Source organism: Macrobrachium rosenbergii, chromosome 9, assembly GCF_040412425.1.
Source record: "Macrobrachium rosenbergii isolate ZJJX-2024 chromosome 9, ASM4041242v1, whole genome shotgun sequence".
Taxonomy (NCBI): Eukaryota; Metazoa; Arthropoda; class Malacostraca; order Decapoda; family Palaemonidae; genus Macrobrachium; species Macrobrachium rosenbergii.
The window spans coordinates 9812616-9835418 of record NC_089749.1 but is presented as its reverse complement, the minus strand read 5'-3'; the positions used below and the strand labels follow the sequence as shown (position 1 = coordinate 9835418).

Sequence of the window (22803 nt, the reverse complement as noted above, 5' to 3'; positions counted from 1 at the left end):
TCATGCAGCAAGCCTTCATGAGATTGTGGATCTTTTCAACTTTACAAGGTAACCAAAAAGTTTGAGGTAGAAAAGTGTGCTTTTTAAGAGCCACAGCCTCTGATTTTCGTTATTAAACCATTTAATGTGTTGATAGTCCTTGATAATCCAGCAGTGAAAAGTTCACGAGGTGGAAAGCTGCAGCAAACCACATTCAAAATGATGCTTGTCAAATTCTTTACTGTTGTACTCTTATGAAAGTTTAGGGCAATAACACAATATTCCTGTTTTTTTCTTACAAAATATTTTATTAAAAGATTTTACCATTGTGACAGATTAAAGTCATAAAACTACCTGTGGGTTCTTGCATCGCAAACTCAAAATAAAGTGGAAACAAAATGAAGCATGACCCTACTTAGATCCAAGTTCCACACAACCACAGCCTAAAACTGAAGTGTGTTTCTACAACTTGGGTTATGATAATATGCTTTCAGAGCAAAAGGAACAAAAATACAAAAAAATTCTTTCATGCAAGCCACAGAAACAAATTTCCTATTAATATCTTATATTATACATGTTTTCATCGTCCAAAAACAAATGTATAATGATTTATGACAAACTTCAATAATGAGAGATGAAATTTGCTACAGGTTAAACTTCTCCACCGGACTGAACACATCAGACTATTAAGGGGAATGAAATGCTGCTTCCCTCCGGCAGATTAGGGGGTTGAAAACAAAACTACACATTAATAGTTTCTATTTCTCCCAGCATAAGACAAAGACAAGGGAAAAAAATAGCACAAAAAAAAAAAAAAAAAATATATATACTTCACTTCAAGATTTTACACAGAACGAAAAGAGCACACCAAACAATGCTGTTATCTGAAACAATTCCCTACCACTAAATTTTAACTGAGATTACAATAAATAATTTCAAAATGGATGCAAATTTATTGTTCCCAACAATTATTGAGGCTAATTCAACTGTTTCAATCAAGTACTGTATAGTCCAATAAAAGCTGCAGATGGCCTTAAGTCATACAATCACCACTAACACTAGGCCATCAAGGTGACAGCAGCTACAAAAGATGACGAGGGAGGTCACTGCCTGGATGTGCTACTCAAATGGAGTTTGACAGCTCGCTACCTAACCTCAGTAGCTTTTATGCAGCTTCCAAGAAGTGGTTCTTCAGATGTTTCATCATACCAAAGGTACGGAAGCGCTTGACACCTGTAACAGAAAAATAATAATGCAACACATTTTCAACCATTAACATATTTTCCAGTTCTTCTATATATATATATATATATATGTACACAAATTAGGATACATACTTGATGCAGGTAGTCTCTCAGTCAATGCTAGAACAACCCAATATTAAGTGGCCATGTTGTTACCGTGGGTATGAACTCTTGGGTACCAAATGAAACCAACGGTGACATGAAGTGCTCAAGATTACAGAATGAACATGAGAAAGATTTTCCAACTCTGCAATGTATTGCATGAGCAAATAGAACTGAGGACTTTTAAGATGGCAGGTCCTAGAAAAATATCTCTACCTTGAGACGAGTTGAGAGCAGTAGGAAAGCGTATCAGTGTGGAAAAAGTGGAGAAATAGCTGCATAGATACTGTTCCACTGGTAGAAAGAGCAAAGATTTGCACTGGGTACATAAAGCCCATACCCCCATGCAGTATAAACAAGAGCACTAACGTGAAAATTTAACATTTTGAAAAGGTGCATCACAGAATATCACAATTCACAGCCAGAGCATGGTGGCAGGAATGTATTACAAATGAGGAATTGGCATAAAATGTTTTCTAGAAGCTGAAGAGAGATCCTCAGACTTATGGTGGTTTGAAAAAGTGATGAGAATTAGTATGAAAATCTGAGAACAGTAAGGGTGCTCAGAAAATCATAGAAAAAAGGATAGACGAACATCCAGTTATAATATGCAGAAAAGTGGAGATAACTCACTTCACTCTTAACCCCCATGGAGGGAAAAGTAAAAACTACATTTTTGTGATATCTATGAAACAGGATATAGCTGCAAATCACATTTTTTGTTATAATTTTCTGGAGTGCACGTTGGTTAGTGAAAAAATGGACCAGGAACCGAGGGACAAAATCCGGCCAAGGGTTGTTGTTTACGTTTACTCGTGCACTAACCTCAGCATTGGTGCGAAATTGGAACTGTGTATAAGACAACCTTTAGATAAGACGAGGTCGAAAATTCTGTTGAATTTTCATGAATTTATCTCATATCTGTGGTATAAGACAACAGTAAGATGACGGTTTTGTTAATCATCTGTGTATAGGCTAGCTTTTGCAACAACAGGTATCTTATGAAATACTGGTTGTGTAAAGATGACATCATTACAAATGCTGTTTTCCTTACTGTACCCCTACAAATTCAAAATAAACAAAATAACAAGGTTGATTCTATATTACATTTTTCCTATGCAAGTTGCCTAAAAGGGAAGCCATTATTTTGTTAAGTTTCATCGCCAATCACAAACCCTAACAATATGATAATGTACAATAATTATCGTTCATATGACTGAATTGTTCCAAAGTTATTGACCACCAAAATGATAGTGAATTTTTAATGAAAAATTAATATAACATTCTATCTTAAATGTTACTACTACCATAGTTACAATGCCATTAAAATTTCTGAAAAGTTACCGAAAGATAAAGATTGCTGTGAGCACAACCAAAATTCGAAGTTTACATTTAGTCAGCCGGCCTGACATTGATAAAAGTGGATTTCATTGATATGGAATCATTCCTCAAATAGGCTCATTATTATGAAGATATGCCAATAAATATGCAAGGTAAAAACAGTTTCATTACGTTTACGTTTCACTGCCAATCACGAACAACATGATATGTAGGATAATTTTCGTTCGTATGACTGAATTGTTCTAGTTATTTACCAACAAATTGATAAAGAATTTTTAGCGAAAAATGTTATCTTAAATGTTGTTACTACTTCCGTAATTACACTGCATTAAAAATTCGAAAGGTTACCAAAAGATAAAGGTTGCTGTGAGCACAACCATAACTTGATGTTTGCATTTTGTCGGTTAATTCTTGGATATGGAATTATTCCTCAAATAGGCTATTTATTATGAAAAAATGCCAATAATAAGAAGATATGCCAATATTATATAAAGTAAAAGGGCTTTATTAGCTTTATCACCAGTTTCTTTCATAATGTGATTTTTCTTATGTATGCAGGTGGTTATCGCACCTCTGCTAAGGCTAGTCTACCGATAAACATCACTCAAGACACGAAAATAAAAATGCTTCACTTCCACATATAATCACCTTTAACCCCCAACCCCCCCTCTCAGTCTGTTAAAGCGAGGTTTCACTGTGCATCCTTCTATGTGAAAATATTTTTTCACATTAAATCCTGTGAGGCGGGTTCCTATGTGCATGATGAATTTTAATGTCACATTGAATTGTAATATGTGCACTGCAATAATAAACAGAGTTTTGTTTCATACCAATCAAAATTACAAGAAAATTTTGCATATGATTCAGTCCCAACAAAATTAAAACAGCCAGTAGTCATATGCATTTGAGGGCCCTTATGATTTATAAATAGATCAACCAGGCCACTGAGTTATATGATTAGGCGCTCAATGACAAAAGGTCGGTCTTGAGAAGTTTACAGTTTTCAATTTGTCCCAATCCAGGTACATAACCCCCTTATTCGCATTCTCACACATTCACGGTATTTTTCACAGAGAAACATCACTAATTACTGTATTTTCATGAATAAATGCACTTTTTGTGATAAAACTACTAAAATACTCGGGTGTAAGTATTTTAACTGGGTTTATCTTGTGTTTAAACTATCAAATGGGGCAGTTCCAAGTGTTTTTAGAGGGGTTCTAAGTATTTGCGGATTTTAACTATGTACCGCACCCCCGCGAATATGGGGGTTTCAATGTAGTTACAAATGGAACACACTATGTACAGTAATGGGTTTGTTCACAGAATATGATAATGATAAACAAGATTACAGTGACGCACATGAAGAATGCGTCGGGTCTCTCCCCTGAAACAGATACCATTATGCAGTAACCTACATGTTCACTACTATTAAACTATAATCCACTGTACGAAGATTCCTTATGTTTCATCAATGACAAAACATTACACAATCTTACTTTATTATGCCCACTACCATACCAGAGACAGCATAAATTACTTGCTCTATTAGCCTTAGTGGGGTCTGAACATTTAAAATTTTATTAGCAACCCCCCCCCACAAAAAAAACAAGGAAAATGAAAGATGTACATGATCTGCTGGACAAGAGAATTTTTTGGACAAATCTTTGTTTTAGGTCTATTCTTGAATGAAAGCCACAAGACTTAAAAAGTGGGGATTTAATTTTCATGACATTAAATGCATCAAGGATTGCAGACTTACAACAGAAAAAAAGGAGTTATGTTGTGTAATAAAATCTGAGATCTGTTAATGTTACAGCAATTCACACGTGTGGGAAGGATCTGAACCTACCGTGATATTTATTTTCTAACATGCCAGGATGCTTTGGATGTTCTGACATGCAAGTTTTTCTATGTACATATTTGTGGGTATATATTTAAATTTTATGCCTTAACCTCAGAGGAGAAATGGTTACAATTAGACTTGCAGTCTGGAAGAATTAAACTCAATTAGACTTGTAGTCTGGAAGAATTTAACTCTAAATGTAAGGGCAGTTAGTTAGTTATAAATGATTTGTTTAACCAGACCTCTGAACTCTTGATGCAAATTTTGATAAAATTTTCTCAAGGGTTGCCAGCACTTTTTTTATGTACTCCAAACTATGGGGGGGGGGTTTCACTGTGTAAAACAAGTGTGTATCATAACCCTCAATCTGGCAATTCCCTTAGGGAAGAGTATCCTCCTTCCAGTAAGATTCAGCCATCATTTCAAACATATTTAAATAAAATTTTAAAAACGCGCTAGAATTTTACTTCGGATAAGAGCTGCAAGATATGTGTATACTACATTCAGTGCATGAAAGTGGTTTTTTTTTTTTTAGTGAACATTTAAAAATTCAAAAGAAAAAAATTGAGCAAGAACAAGACATACGACAAGTTTCTTACCAATCACTTTGAAGAGCTGGTCATCACAAATGGCAAACTGCTTATTGCCTGGATCTTGGAGGTTGCGTTCTTTGATGACAGCCCACAGCTTTTTAACCACTTCATGGCGGGGCATCACATCTGCGCCCACAACAGCTGCCAGCTCATCAGAAAGCTTGAAAGACTTTGTGAAAGCTGAAGCTTTCCCACGTCCTCCGCCGCCTCCACCTCCAGCCTTCTTTGGCGACTACAGCACAAATTAGACGTTAATCATCTTTTGAAGGAAACATCTCTTTCCCCTAGTCTTGACTGAATTTGACTTTCAATTTTTTTTAAACATTATAAAATGCTAAAAAATTCCATGGTATATAATCAGTATATCATAAATTCACCTGATATAAAATATACATGCTTTGTTATATTTTCAACATGCATATATAATCATATGTGTTCATATTTCAACTAACTACATATTTCACAATACGACACATAGCGCCTCCCTTAACTGCTCATTATGATCAGCAAACCACTACATATTTTACAAACCCACTCAATTGTCAAATGGATCCTTCCTAAAAAAAAAAAAGTATATTAATTTATTATTATATTTATTTTTGAAAACGAAGATTCCATAACCCCATTTCCCTTGCAAAATATGAGCAAACGATCAAATAAGCAGAATAAGATCAAAGGCAATACATAAATAAGCTCCTGCGCACTTCAGCTGCAAGTACCTTCTTCTTCTTTCCCCACTCTTCATCGGAATCGTCTTCGTCATCAGAGGCTTTCCTTTTCTTAGCCTTGGGCTTCTTCACTTTCTTTGCCCCAGGCTCATAGTCATCATCATCATCATCACCAACCTTCTGCTAAAATAACATCGTGCATTAGCAACTAACAATGAAAATTACAAAATGCAACTGTATAAGGCACATCCCATCAATCAAAACTTTCCCATCCTAGTTAAGAAGAAGAGAAAAAAAAAAAGTGCAATGTCAAATCACAAATGCACCCTAATTTGCACTCTTAAAAAATAAAAGTCTTTCAAACTCAAATAACTTTGCAATTACAAGTTTTCTACTAAGATTTTGTAATTTCCTGCATCCCAGCTTCAGTACTATTAATAATAATTCAAAGACTGTACAGCACCAAACTATGAAACACTGGATATAGGAACTACTGTAAACTTTATAAGTGAAAATCACATGGCAGCACAACCAATACAAAAGAAATCCTTTGATATGTACCAACTCAAGTAGAGCTGTTGGCATACGTGGAGACATATAGTGGGGTCCCAGAGCATCTAATTGGCAATCCTGAGTTAAGGGTATGGGCCAAGTTCAAATGCACAAAGCTTTAAAACCAGACTAAATCCAAGAAAAAATGAAATTTTTGCTGATAAAATAACGTTATACTTAACACCGGTAGTTTTAAAACGTCAAGACGACAGCTAAATACGAGCAAGTTGTAAGAAAAATTACATATTTGAGCACTGTGCTGAAGGGTGTTTTGAAGAAATTATTCTTTAAATTAAGAGGATAAGGCAAAAAAGAAGTCCCACACATCCTTAAGGCTGTGGATACAGAAAAACTTAGGCAAATGTCAAGAAATTTTCATCACAGTATAAAATATTTCAAATGAAGTTAGTGTAAAATATCTATTACAGATTAAAATTAATATGTTATTGCTACAAGGTTATAAAAAAATGTATTTATATTTAGTGACAAACGTTTACATGGCGATTCTGACAATTTTCCAGTAAGCAGAGTAAGCAAACAGGTTGTATTTTTTTCTACTGCAGTTACAAGCAGTTCAAAAATGCCTTTAATGTGCTTTACATGTGATTTCACTGACCCATTTATATGAGGATACAAAAATTTTCCAGGTTTTTTTTTCCCACTTCAAGCAGTTAAAAAATGCTTTTAATACCATTAAACATTGAAGTGCGATTCTGACGGGTATGAATACAGATAATTCACAAAATGATCCAGTGTCACAGTGCTCATTACGAATGAAATTTTCCATATTTTACCTCATTTTCTATGAGGTGATTAACCATTTGCAAGGAAATTTACTATATTTTGGTCTTGCACTTAAAAAGTGAACTAAACATTAAAACCATCAAAATTATGGATATACCAATGGTTGTGAAAAAATTGAAATTAATATTTAGAGAATTGCCTACTTCACTAGAGAACTGTTATAAAAAAAAAAGTGTTAAGATATTGTTTCCCCTACCGCTTTTGAAAAATTTTGATGGATGAAATGTTAAAATACCATTGTAGTTCTTAACATAAAACACCATTATAGTTTCTGACAAAGTAGAAACCAACATAAAACACCATTATAGTTTTTGTAGAAACCAACATAAAACACCATTATAGTTTTTGACAAAGTAGAAACCATCTACAAATTAATCCCAAAAAGATGCAATTGTGAAACACAAATGCCCATAATGGCAGTGAATCAGAAGCCTGTCAATGAAAAGCTCACGACTTTGGAAACGACTTCATGCTTTAGCAAAAGTCCTTACTTCAACCTTTTAAAAATTGTGATAACAGTATCATTAAACACCCCAACAGAAATGCACAAAGAAGAAAGTCTGACAAAACTCCCTTCAGGCATACATTCGAAATGTTTCACCATACTGACAAGTTTGAATTTCCTTAAAGTGGGTAGGAGTTGCAATGAATAGGTGATCTCCCTCAATGCCCATCTACAAATTCTTATCACCTCTGTTCATCAATTGAAATCCCTTTCACCATGACAACATGGTGAAGACTGACAAAAACTGACAGATTAAATTCCTAAATGCCAAGTCTATGCTTGGTGATACCTTTGAACCACGTTTGATTGAAATCATTGAAATCATTTCAGTTGTGGAAGAGATGTGGTTGAACCGTTTTGATTGAAATCATTGAAATCATTTCAGTTGTGGAAGAGTTGTGATGTCAAGTGACAGACACACTAAAAAGACAGAAATAGACGGTAACCCTTTAGTCACACTGGCATTGATGTAAAAGTAGACCATCATGCACAAATGTGTATGAAATCCTTAATAGGTAATTACAATAACAAGATAAGAGGACCACACAAGCAATAGAGGGATGGTCTCCTTTATTCAACAACTCCGCATGTCTACCTCTGTACTGTGCAGTAGGGGGTTAGAATGACAGTAAAAATGACAGGCATCAACAATTTTCTTTCTTGTACACTGATAAACAATTCTCTACCCTTGTAACATTAACCAGGAACCTTACCATTGTAGGAGGTGCAATGCATATTCGGCTTACCAGCTGAATATTCAACCCCAAATTTTCAAGTAGTGCTCGACTGCTGGCACTCCTCAAGAAAAACTAAAATCCGCAACAACATTAATTATTGGTTATGCTATATTTATTAAAAAAATTTACACCAAACCACACTCAGAGGCTAACAAAATGAATTAGTAATGTGGCAACCAAAATAAAGCTTAATAGTGCAAACCACAGCTAAACATTTCGCTCTCAAGTGGGTCCACCATTTAGTTTTTACCATTCTTTCAACAACAACCTAGTCAATGAAGAGTTTGCAGCATACTGTAAACTTTTGTTAAAAGCCAGTCCTGTATAAGCTGTTACCTTGATTTGATTTAACAAGCAGAAGATAACTATAATTAAAATTATAGTCTCCATTACAAAATAACGGCCTTGAAAAGATTGGGTCCTACACCAGTCATCTTGGAAAGAAAGAAGTTTCATGGACAGGGATCTCAGAATCACGTACGCTAGTTTTTATACAGAGTATCACGTGTTCGATAATTAAGAACTTGTTTTTGTGTTAGGATGCATCACATTAGTAAATACCCTCAAATAACTTGCATTACCAACAAACATTGAAATGGTAATAGATACTGATGACAGACTTCCTAGCAAGCTTGTTCCGTTCTACCACTGGTATGTTTACCAACCAGTCTGGCTATGTATTCACATACCTTAACAAAGTTAATTAGGAACTGCCTGCCTTTGTGAGAACATCCATAGTTTTCATTTCCTACTTAAGAGTATCAATACTTAACACACAAGATTCTGAAATTTAAAAAATATATATACAGACCTGTGATGTCCCACGCTGCAAAAACATGGACTCTGACATGAAAAATGATCCTGAACAGGTGTCACAATAGAATGTTCAGCTCATGGCTGGAGGTGGACAGATTGTATCATATGAGGAATCAGTCAAAATATGACCTCTAAAGGCTGGAGAATAAAGATAGATAACAAGATCAAGCTTTGGACATGAGATGACAAGGGTAAGGAACAGTCACAAAAGCAGCTGGGACTACTAAATGGTGGCTTACCTTTAAGTAACAGACTGAAGTGTATCCAATTCTTGGGGTAATTATTAAATCTCATTGCAGATTGATTCAGCAATGTCTAGATTATTAATGTAATGGATTTCCATTAATACAAACATTTACACAAATCTTGTCCTATAGTCATGAACATTACCATTTTCAAACACCATGGAATACTGATTAGACCAAACCTCTCCATGCCTTGCAGATAAAACTTTCTTTCTGGGGTTGAACATTACATAACAATAACCCAGACTGACTGAATTAATGTTTTAAAGAATTAACATGCATACACATGGATTAAAATTTTTCATCTATACAATCTCCTACAAGACATGATAACAAGCACCTGTTACTACAATACTGAAAACAACTCAAATAAAAAGCTCAATAATATAGTATAACTGCAAAATCAGATCAGATTGCACCTGTTCAAAATTAGTGACTTGCAAATAAAAAAATATTTTAACGCACATCAACCTTCAATACTACGATCTATACTTTTAGCTGTTCTACCACTAAAATAAAATGCATGCAATTTCACTGGCCCAAAAATCTATCACAACTAATGCACAAATGCTACATGTTAAATTTTAGTTCGAAATTACACAGTTACTCCGCAATTCCTGAGCCCATTATCATGACCATGCTGGTTTTCTCTTTCTTCTGCTACCCAAAAATGCCAGATAGTATGGTTATCAAGCCATATCAAATCATTGTTAATTCTGATAAACTTTAACTGCACATGAAATCACCCATATTTGTCATTCAGGAGCTTCAACTATTGATTGCTGTTACCCTAAAGCCTGGATGGTCACAAAAATCAAGCAGCTGGCAAGTTTCCTATCATATACTGAGGCAGTTACAAAAAATGCAGAATGACAAAGACTGTTCAACTTTTAAGAATGCCTATTAAAAAGTTTCTTCCAATAAATTACTACCCTCCCTTTACTAGCTGTCTGGAGACCTTTGGCAAAACTACTACTACACATTCAGTTACAATATACAAGAAAATCTACAATCTTCCAATAATTGCCATATGTGATTTAACATTGCTTTAATTATGGTAATATACTCTAATACTGTACAGTATTGCACAGTCAAACACAAAAGATACAAGTTAAACTTTGTCATTTCTTCATTCCATTTGTAAAGAACTACTGCAAACCAACCTACCAATATCCACTCAAAGTACATGTTAATTTCGTCTCAAAAAGAAAGCTTGAAATGACAAAAAATGACAAAAAATAAAAATAAAAATCCTCTGCCTGTGCAAATTATACTAAGCTTTACAGAACTTAAAATTAATAATTAAAACGCATGCTTTTTACTAAAATATAAAAAAGGCTTGAAACACAAAAGCTTTCACAAACCAAATGAAAAAATAAAAATAAAACACGATGCATGAAGTTCGTGGTGACGGACAATATTAGTGACATGAAAGATGAACCTCAGGTCACTGAAACAAGACCTTTAGTATTTCAAACCTTTCTTCACTCCAACTCATCCCATGCAGGATTAATCCATCCAACCGATTACAGACCCACGAGGACCTGAGCGGCGACCAGAAGTATGGGCAGTTGGGACAGCGTTCAAGTTGGCATATGTGGGTGTCTCTCTTTCAACAAGACCTAAAATCTCTGTCCATTCCAAATACTATCCTGAATATTCCTCCGCAAAACTTGTTTCTTTATGGAAGTTAAACATCCATTTTGGTTAATTACAACCTATCCTTGTAGTACTGTCTAGCTCACTATTTACCAAAACAGAAACTGATTTTGCTGTTCTTCTTTAAACCAATTTGTCATACATTTACTAACGTCACAACTAAACCTCCCATTACATTACCATATTAATTCCCCCAAAAAAATTTCTACCTGACAAGTCAATATTTTAAAACCAGATTCAGGCTAAAAAAAAAAAAATACCAGTTACCTGACCCAATCAATCGAATTTTGAATAGATGACTAGATCTATAGTGTTTCAAGCTTTAAATCTCCCACCACAAGGAAAGCCTAAAAATAGGAACAGAGATAGCACACACCACAAAATAAACAAGAGAGACGTCAACCCTTTCCCAACTCTCGATCGTGGAAACTCTCAGATACACCAGGCCCAAAAGAGAATTATGTACACGTAGAAAAAAAATTGCCTTTTACATTACTTCGCCAAAATTGGGACCTTTTTACCCTTTACATCCCTTGCCCTTGTAAAAATTAAAAAGGGAGTTGAAGTAACCAATATCCCATACTAAAAAAAGTATGCCATGACATAATTATGATTTTGGAAAAAAAAAATGAAGGATTACAACTCTCAACATATCAAACTACAACCCTTCATGATAATTACACACAAAAATAGATAAAAAGCCATTTAATACTGTACAAGATTTCTCTGAGGTCCATTGCCTTCCGAGAGTTTCCAAGATCACCCAACTTCCCATATCTTACCTCAGGCTCAGCCTCTGAGTCTGAGTCATTCTTGCCCTTGGTTACCTCGGTCTCTGAGACTTCTTCTTCAGAGTGGGAGTTAGCTTGCTCAACATCAGCCATTATTATTTCGTCGATATCCTTCTTCCTACTGGAGAGATCAACACCTAGTTTTTGTTCCAACTGCTGTCGAACTTTCTTTGCTGAAAGCGTGTCGAGATCGGCACCTTTTAAGATTTCTGAAAACGTATGTCAAGAAAATACTTTTAATTAGCAACAAGTCTAATACATACAACTTCAAAATTAAACAGAATCAACTTACCACAATTTTTTTTTTAGAATTTCAATTCCCAAATTTTTAGTAGTGATTTTATTTACAAAATTTAGCTATAAAGACAAGCGCTGGACATTTTCAGCCATCCAGTTCCTACGACAGACGGCACTATGGAAGAAAGTGGGAACAGAGAAAGTGAAAGGCTAAAAAGTGGGTGCAGCTTGGGGGTGAAGGGACGCTGCAAACCACCTTAAGTAATGCCTACAGTACACCTTATGCAGTGCACTATAGGGGAAAATTTTGACAGTACTGTACCAACAATTCATGATATTTCGCTGCAAATCAAATACGTTAAATCATTCCAGACAACTCTTTACTTATGCTACGTTTTAAGCAAACAATATCATAGTACAGAACTGTCTCGAGTATTATAAGAATCTATCCTACAAAAGGCAAACACTGTCTATACCCTTAAAACTGTGCTCTAGATACAGTTCAGCAGATGAAGAAATTATATTTCAACGGTAATATCAGCTTCAGCACAGGTATAGTACACTTCTGCTGGCAAAATACTTCACTCATAAAAGTTTTAACACAAAGTTCACAGTTTCAAGCACAACTTTATATCGCAATATCCTGTTCGGCACCAAATGTTTCAAAACCCTGTACCAACCCAGATTTGGTCTCCCCCTCTGGGCGAATAGCAACCATTTTTTCTTAAACTTCACTTGATATTCTCTTCAAAGAGAAAACAAGTTAACAAAAGAAAAAGCACATATTCTTTATAACAAGTACAATACAATATACTGTATGTACTTTTTGCTTTATTTCACTTCTTATTCTTTCATATCCCTCCACTATCTAATAGTGTGTGTAAAATTATCATGTATATCTGGTCTACACCAACCCTCCCAGGTATAAATGATACAAGCTACATTAAAATGTGAAAAAACCAAAATTTTTTTATCATCAGTAAGCAACAAAAAGAGCAAAATTTTTCCAAAACTGTAATTTGTATTTTTTCCTATATACTCAAGCCTAACTCTCATATAAAACACCTTCGGTGATCAACTAGTCTGGTTGTTGAGGGTTGATAGTGAGGAAGTTAACAGCAGACAAAAGATAGGACAGGAAGCGCCCAGCAAGCCGGATCAATTTTTTCCCTACGACACCAAGTACAAGCACGAGGTTGTTTCAGAGCAGATATTCTACGGCCAGATTTACATCTCTATGAAAGTGCAATTTACCCTAGAAAATTTGAGATGGCACGGGGAAGGTTGACAAGTCCCTCTGCCAGAGTCAAGGCCTGCTTGCAAGCCCACTCCAGGAAACAAAAAATTTATATTTCTTCACACGTGAGAAGGAAAGCCCTGCTTGTTACGAAGCATATCATACAGTACAAATATATGTACTCTCCATCCTGCCTTCCTTGTTGACGAGAAGACGAAGTAGCATCTATTGACTAAGAGAGGCCCGAGGATTGGAAGCTCTTATGTACACTATCTTCATGCATCAAACCTGACCAGCAAAAACACGACCGCTGGCTGCAACATTAAAAAGGGAAGAACACCAGCCATCTTTCTTACATTCAACCTTTCACCACCATAAACCTCAGGTGATATATTCTATCCTACCAGAGCCACAGATTTTCAGAACATACACATGTACTTGTGGGCAACACCTATCTGGTAGAGGTAAAATGGTAACCAAAACACTGACGCCCCCTACATATGAACATGTTCCCCCCAAAACCCCTAGATATAAATGGTTGCCCTGACTGTGAGCCCTCATCCAAACTCAAACACCCTGTTTGATGATTCCAAAAGCCAGGGAGCAAGTGTTTTGGATGCCTTTTCCTTGTGCCTACACTGGGACTAATGAAAAACCATTAACATTTTGGCTTGGGACGTAATGTCCTGCTCACAAACAGTCAAGTAAAACTTACACTGGCTATTCATCACCTCATCTTAATCACATCTACAAGTCTCAAGGGGAAGAGACTGAAAAAAGACTATCCCTTACCAGGAACTGATGGGTTCTGTGTTATTGCCATAAACTCCAGAACAAGTGAGAATGAAAGGAATTGCCCCAACCCTTTGAGTTCTGTACTGTCGAGAGACCATGCAACTCACATAGTCTCTTGGCTAATACAAAGCCAGCATAAAAAAAATTTCTTAAGTGTAAAATCTGCCTGTAGCTGCCTCTGGGCTTCACAGTACCTAGGTGATACTATGATGGGCAAGTTACAACCCAATCCAGAGGTCTGAGTTCACAGGACAGTAAGACAATTCAAAACTTCAACAGCATCAGCCACAATGAAAGCACTCCAGTCTATTCACTTAGCAAGACATCTGCATAGTGATGCTGCTTGCTGAGTAAGTGGGTGGGATCGCCATCCACAATTGTCAGCTGCTAATTAACTACTTCACTATCAAATTTTAACAACCATACCAGCCTATCACCAAAGGTATTCTATAGGCTATAACAGACAAGAGTTAGTGATCTCATAAGAGGCTACCTTTCTGCAATGTCATCACTATTGAGTACAAACTGTAAGGATGTTCCAATATGACATTTCTTGTTTTAATGTTGCATAGCTGATACCAGAAATATTGCCTCAGCACAAGGCTTGCTATTTGCTCTTATAATTGGTTTCATACACTTGTGATTACAAGCATATACTGTAAAGCATATTACAGCAACGCAGTCACAAGACTGCCAGGAAATGGAGTATCACACTGGATATATCATCAATGTTGTTACGCAACATTTCCTGTACCAAGGTTTACATTAAACACTAGATTTTGGCACCAGTTTGTATCTTCTACACCTTTGGCCAATTTCCCACCTATCCTACACCTTCATCCAAAAGATTCTCCCATGAATTTCTGAGTGTTCTTACCAGTCTTCTATATTAACTTTAGTAAGAAATTGCTTTTTCATGCCTTCACGTGGACAAACCAGCTCAAGTTTTCTAGCAGCCAGACCACACATCTCTGCATACAACTTTTATAATTGTGACCGATTTTAGCTACATTTCGATATCTCCCACACATTTCTGCTTTACAAAATCACAGCCTTTTGCTCTCTTCATTAATGGGATACAGTAATCCTGTTTAGTAGTGATCTCACTTCATCAAAGCCACTGCTAACTTACATGCTTGTGACTCACAGTAACTGTTTCAACAAAGTCTGACACAAAGAATACAAGAGAAAAATCACAGTAATTAGACCACCTTCAATCACAATCTAACAGCATTTAGAAAATTTAAGTATTCTGCCACACCTACGTATGCAGATAACTGGATCTTGAGTCACTAAGTGAGGTCTAAAATGTACGTAACCACTGCCTTTCTGCTCTACAAAACCTAAATTCTTTTTCCATGTCAGGAACATACAGATAGTTTGGCCTACATAAGACACTATACCTAACCCAAATCAATCAGAGTCCTCTGTGAATGAATGTGTTCAGAAGCTCAAAGTCATTTCTAATGTGGCCAATTTCCTTCATAGGAGGGTGGGATTTAATGGAGTTCTTGATTTAAAGGCTTCCAACGCTAGTTTTTCAAGTCCACACTCAAAGTCTTAAGACATGGAAAAGCTCTACACTTTCTCAAGATTTGGGTGGCAGATACATTTCCAAACTGAAATCTAAAAAAGCAATGACGACTATTATTTTACAGATCAACCCCCAGTACTAACAGCTGTGCAGACAGATCAGGAAAGTTTCCTGGTTGAAAGCCCTGTGTGGTAATTTGACTTGACTTTACCAACTGCTCAGTTTTCATAAACATCCCGGATTTGGCATTAGTCATTTCTTAAATGACTTTTTAGTTTTACTTGATGCTACATACATAATACAGTAGTGGTTTCCTAACTCACAGTGAATTAAGATGGCCAAAGCTGGACAATAACACCTGAGCATTTGCATTTTGTAACAAGGACCGTATCAATGCAGAGCCTTGATACTGACAGCGTTTTTACCTGATGTTTTTACTCTCTTGCCCAAGGATCCCCAATGGGCTGGGACCCAACAAATTGGCCTAACAATTGTGAGAGAAAAAAAAAAAAAAAAACAAATTCAAAGGTGGCTGAAAGGTTTTGCAAATGGGTAGGATCAAGACCCTTTAGGCATGCAAGTGACAAATTACAGGTGGTCCCTTTTACAAGTGGCTATTCATCAGGGCATTCCATAGTTACAGCACTTTTCAAATACGAATTGCCAAAAATCTGTAACGGAGTGCTTAGGCTTTCGAATAGTCTTATGTTTCTAAGTTACAGCGTTTTCCTACTTTCGGCACACTGCTAAGGATCTGTTATAATTTTTTCCAGTATTCAACAGTTATACTTCTTTCCCACCATTATCCCTACATTAAGGGGTCTGTTGCCTGATGCGCCTTCTCCACTGCCTTGTATCAAAGGCATCGTCCTCCATCAAAGCTCTTCTCTCCATATCTTACTTCGCTTTATCTCGCCACCTAATTCTCTGCCTCCCTCTCGATCTTCTTCCCAAGACCTCTTCACTCCCTCCTCGTCATCCATCCTTAACACATGCCCATACCATCTCAATCGTGACTCTCTCTTATCACCTCTGTTATCTTTACTAAGCCCGCTCTTCTTCTCATTTCATCACTTTCCAATCTCTCAAGCAGCAATATTCCCAAATTCCACCTCAGCATTCTCATCTCTGTTCCTCTCAAGCTTCGACAATCATTAGCGCACAGCAAATGAACATCATTTACCTGGATTCTTGTGATCTATGTCACTGAAATAGATTATAGAAAATTTCTGCCAAAGGCGAAGTGCTGGGACCTAAGGTCATTCAGCACTGACAAAGAAATTGACAGTAACGTCTGAAAGGTGTAACAGGAGTGAACTCCCGCAGTTACAAGACAGTGAAAAGCAAGATGGAAGAGAGAATATTAAAACTAGAGGCCGAAGGGACAATGCAAAGAACTTAAATGCCTACAATGCACCGTACGAGGTGCACTGGCGGCACTACCCAACCTTCGGGGTACGTCACTTTAGACTTGACCTAGTGTTTATACTTTAGTGATATCACTACCCAAACAAGTCTTCACAGTTTTGTAGTGCATATGTACTTTATTTTTTTTGCTTTTCAGTATTTACAAGCTTGTTGCATGTGAATAGGTTTCAGCTACTGAAATGATAACTATGGTTTCCCAAAATACGTTAATTGACATGCAAAGGAATTTCCTGTTAACAAACTAACCAATGTTTTTATAAGCATGTCAGTCAAGAAATAGATATTTTAAGTACATACCCAAAGAATCAGTGAACACTGAAAAAATAGAGTACAGTACAAATGCATTACAAAAACATAGGGTAAGTGAATACTTGCCAGGTTTGTGATAAAGAATAAACACTAAGTCAAGTCTTCAGTGACGTAAATCATAAGATTTTGAGGTAAATGATGTTCAGCAAAAAGTGCCAAAGCCCCTGCTTGTTTTATCACAGTAATGGAGAAAGCTATCAAGAAGCACAGAAGAGGACCCGAAGCCCCTATACACAACCTATTACGAGCAGAGGAAGTTGTGGAAATATTTATGATTGGAAGTGTAATATAGAAAGGACTGATTGTCAATATAAGCAAAGCAAAAGCAAAGCAAACTTCAGAGAGAGAGAGAGAGAGAGAGAGAGAGATTGTCTCTGTATGATGCTGTACGAAGCCACAGCCCATGAAACATTAATCACGGCCCGGTGGTGGCTGTCCTACATCACTGCCAGATGCACAATTGTGGCTAACTTTAACCTTATATAAAATAAAAACTTCTGAGGCTAGAAGGCTGCAATTTGGTACGTTTGATGTTTTGCAGCTCTCTAGCCTCAGCAGTTTCTAAGATCTGATGGCAGACAGAAAAAGTGCACGGACAGACAAACAAAGCCACCTCATAGTTTCCTTGTAAAGAAAACTAAAAGCCACAGCATTTATAAAATTCTGTGATGGCCAGACAATTGGTGACTGGAAACATCCCATCAGTAGACGGGGCAACAACTCGCAACTGTTAATTACAGTCTGTGCTACTTTATGCGGCAAAAACATGGGCACTGATAAGGAAAATGATTTTGATAAAAATGAAAAGAAAAGTCATGACTCATGGCCAGAAATACAGTGAAAAGTTCACACCATGAAAAAAGTGGCAAACACGATGCTCAAAAACTTGAAAATAAAGAGTATTTTATTCAAGTCATGCATCCTTACCAAGAGAACTACCCATGATATACGTAACGAACTGTGACCAAAATTTGTGGTAAATCTGTTTCCCTAACCTATCAAGAAGTTTCCAATTTCAACAAATTTCCCTTACACGAACGCCTGTGAACGATACTACAGATGCTCCCAGGAGTTATCTCTCTCCTGCTATTGGTGTGAAGAGGAAGCAATCACTTTAGAAACTCAGGATAATCGCCAAGCATGAAGGCGGTATGCCCATGGTAGCCCTCGCTCGGAACCTATAACTTCTGCAATCAACGACCTTGGTCATTTTGAAGGATAAGTGAATAGACGAAGCTGTGAAATCTACGGAAACGATAAAATCCCGTCTTCACAAAGAAAAGAGCTGGGGTAATCAATGTCATGGAGAAATTTGTCACATGGACCAGGCATAGAATAGTATGCTGCTTAGCCTATAGCCTACTGCCAATCCAGACTAACGCAAGAAGTCTTTGAAACCCTTTAAGAGCGTGCCAACAATCCTGCATAAACGCAGCAGTTACAGCAAGTCTCATAGGTGGTTCCCAAGCTTCAAGGCATCGTAATTTTTATCCAGCAATTAATTTTAACACTTATTCTTCAGGCCCAGTAAGCAATTATGCTGGGTAACCATACAACCAGTTTTAAGTTTTACATTATTTGCTAAATTACACTGAGATATTCAACACTATCATAAAAAACCCAAATGTATGCTTAAAAATTTAAGTGTTCTAAGCAAATTCTGAGTAAGCTAGGTAAGCAAGGATAAGAGGGTCATCAGAATAGGTAATGGCACCACAACTTAACGGACCTCAACTTAGCAGATTTTGCCCTTTTGATAAAATTAATGAAAATATTGTGCCTACCAGAAAAATCTTATAAGTACATAAGGTTAGCCTATCAGATGGCTGACTGTGCACCCAAACAAATGATCTCTCACCATTGGCAGATAACCCACTGAATAGCTTAAAATGTTGAATGGTGAATGAATGAACGCTCGAACATAACCTAAGCTTAAATGCTTGTAACTGAGGGTGGATGGTGGTCGAAAAAACAAACTTCCTACCACTGACTGAAACTTTCCTATCTGTGCCTGAGGGTGGATAGTTAAACACGGACAGATGACAAACGCTTTCCTTTTCGTGCATACATGAGGAATAATATACTTGCGTATAATAATACACTTACATATCTTGTATCTTGTAGGCATAAGTAGGTAGATATATGTACACGCTTTTAAAACAATTCATTTTACCAATATATCTGTTATGTCAGTCTTCATTATTTTGCAAATTTTATTACTTACCAGAGGGGGCAGACCCCTGAGCTGTTGGTCAAGTTGAGATGACACTATAAAGCATTAGAAATCGTTTTCGACTTAAAAAATATTTACACATCATAAACTGGGAAACTTTTGCCCGTCATATATTTTTTTTTACTTTCAAATTAGAATTACAGTATTCAGCTAATCAAAAAATGGAGGGGGGGGGAGACTTCTATACTCTAAGCTGGCCCAAAGGCCAGAGGTTTATACCCAGTTCCTCATTCACTATAACACCTCACAACTGTTGGGCAAGAGAGTTTTGACGTGTTCCAAAGCAAGAGTACCGTAGAATAAAAATTATGAGACTGTGACCAAACACATCGTTGATCAAGTTTCGAGAACAAAGGCATGAAAACTTTACAAAGGAGCAAGTTCTGAGAATGCAAGCAAAAAACCTCTTGACACAGCAATCATATACTGCAGTTATTTTTTAGTGATGATGTATCATAAAAATCTTGCTGGGAAACTCCAAAGTCTCCTTACCTACATCCTACTAGCCCAAAGGCATCAGGGAATTCTACCAACAAAGATGCTGGCACATGGTGGATTAAATATTTCAATTCTATTGCCGCAAAAATTTCTTCCAGAGCAAGGAATTTTTTTTTTTTTTTTTTTTTTTTAAGCAAACTTCCAGCTAATCTGGCCCCATTTCATTTCCTCATTTCAGCATATATTTACAAATTATAATTACACATTAAACACCAAATTAGTACGGTATACTGCCATAAAACCTAACTTCTTAAAAAGACCACTTCAAAAGAAATACTGGTAACTTTAACAGAATAAGTGCACCATAACAGCAGTCACATAAAAATTCCAATTTCATGAACATACAATATTGGTATGCAAAATGTAGTGCTTTCAATTATATACCCACCTAACTGATCTAACCCTTAACGTGCCTTAATATCAACAAGTAAAACCAACGGCCTTAATTGTAAAAATCCAACTCGGTAAAAATTGAACTTCAAAACTCCTTGGGATACAAATAATAATTACAGTGCATTTCATGGACATTATGCATATCACTTCTTTCATGCTAAGACCAACATCCCAATGCTGATTGGTTTCAATCTTTGGTTGGAGAAATCTCTGGCGCTCTGAGCCAATATGGATGTGGAATTTACATTTTTTTTTTTTAAAACACCTTTTATGCTTACCACAGCCCATACGCTTTCCCCAAACGTGGGGGTGATTTTGCCTTAAAAGCAAGTCAGCAAACAATTACAATCATGATACAGTATTACAGTGAGTGAAAAATGACAAAAGGCAATTGATCCATGGAGAGGAGCACACGCAACTTGCGTTGCATCAAGTGAAAGGGATTTTTCAGTTTCAAGTTCAAGAGCTGGTTTAAAGAAATGTACTAAGGAATGACAATGCTGTATACAGTGGCACCTACACTTAACGGACACTTTGGGGTCTGGCCTTTCTGGTAAGGATAAAAGACCTACACTGTATAGCCTGCACCTGAATATTTTCCACATAGCTTATAGCTAGGCTTAACACTCAACATGAAAGATATATCTAAAATTGCATCGTCTAGAACAGGAGCAAGAGGAAGACATAATCTTATCAGGTTGCTGGTATACTCGCAAGAGGAAGACATAATCTTATCAGGTTGCTGGTATACTCTAAGTCCAAAAAGTTGACCAAGTCCAAAAAAGTTGAAGTGTTACGGTAACTACTTACAGTACTGTTTAATCTTCAAATGGGGATACGACAATTATAGCCAAAATTTAAAAACGTTGGAGGGAGCAGTAACTCCTTTACTTCTCATATATAAAAAAAAATTCAAAGTAACTGTACTTGTTTTTTTCCTCCCCCAAAAAACTTTTTTTCAAAACTTCACGAAATTTCTTTGCGCACACGCACAAACGGACATACACTTTAGATGCCAATGTTATCTCAGTAATACTAGTCAAATTACTTACGATTTTTTCTACAGCTGACGTCATTTGACATCAGACTCTACAGGAGATGAAATCTGCATGACATTTCATGTCATCGGAATCTAAATGGGTCACTAATACCATGACACCTCATGCTTTTGCCAATACTGTAGTTTGGAATATACAAGTTCAATATTTGAAAAACACACTAATTACAAGAATTATTTGACTACATGAAATAGCTCATAATTTGTACTTTATTGAGAGACAAGGTTTATTTTGACAAATTTACATCACTGTTGCTTGGTTGAGGGGTCACTCCAGGAGAGAAATCCGATTAAACAAAGGAAACAGTTAGCCAAAAATATAAGAAGGACATATGTACTCTCAAGATGACATGAGCATCCTGGAATGAGCATCAGGCACATTGCAACTTGGAAAGCACCAATGTGAAATTCAAAATTGAAGACTGGCTCCACATCAAAATCAATAGCCTATAGCAAAAGCTTACTTTGTCTTACAGAATATTCAAACGTTACAATTTAACAAACTTGCACAAAATCAAATATATTGCTGTTACACTTGCACTACTTTAACTTCAGTATACTAGGTAGTACCCATAATCACCTAACACACAGTACATTCCCTCTAGAGTCACCACAAAAAACAAACTTTGAATGTATCCCCATTTAATGATTAAACATGCGTTCCAAAGTTTTTTGCGATTTCTAGCACGAGCGAAATGTTTCCTCATTCAATTGCACATCTGGCATCACCATGTCAGAAAATTGCACTAGTCTTCTCATCCAGGTAGACACCATGCATTCACTCCTGCCCTTTCCTTGCAATTTTCATATGCTATGTTTTTACTCCTGCGCACTTAATGATTCAACATGCTAAAGAAATCCCTATAAAATTCATGAAGACGACAGAGATTGTTACTTAATGGAGAAGGGGGGAAGTCTACGACAACCATCGCTTCCGAGAGAGGCTCCTTTGCAGCAACGTGCGACGGCAATGGAGGTGCCCTAAATCATTCTTCCGAGATAATTCCAAGTGAAATGGAATTTTCTGCCTTCAAAATCTTAGCTGGAATTGATTTTGTTTCAGGACAATCCTTTTTGATAAGGCTAGGCTGTCTTTTTTGTCTTCCAGTTTTTTTTTTTTAAACTGCAGTGTTGTTTCCATATTCTGTTCACATGCTGGCACCACTTGGAAACCATTCTTTTCGAGACGCCTAGCCCTTT

The 22803-nt window shown here is 36.5% G+C and overlaps 1 protein-coding gene across 18 annotated transcripts in view; it reads right to left on the bottom strand.

Annotated features, from left to right (window-relative positions):
* Positions 1 to 266: 266 nt before the first annotated feature.
* The window catches only part of Non2 (upstream activation factor subunit spp27 homolog Non2), a 31531-nt gene continuing 8994 nt past the window's right edge, over positions 267 to 22803 (bottom strand). For 3 of the 18 annotated variants that reach the window (XM_067108370.1, XM_067108380.1, XM_067108374.1), the window contains exons 2-5: positions 11874 to 12091; positions 5810 to 5956; positions 5112 to 5337; positions 267 to 1212 (exon numbers count right to left, since the gene is read on the bottom strand). In XM_067108370.1, coding sequence (XP_066964471.1) covers positions 1145 to 1212; positions 5112 to 5337; positions 5810 to 5956; positions 11874 to 12091 — 659 coding nt within the window. In that variant the 3' untranslated portion in view covers positions 267 to 1144. The remainder of the gene's footprint in view (positions 1213 to 5111; positions 5338 to 5809; positions 5957 to 11873; positions 12092 to 22803) is intronic. The other 15 variants (XM_067108375.1, XM_067108384.1, XM_067108379.1 and 12 more) reach the window with 7 other exon arrangements.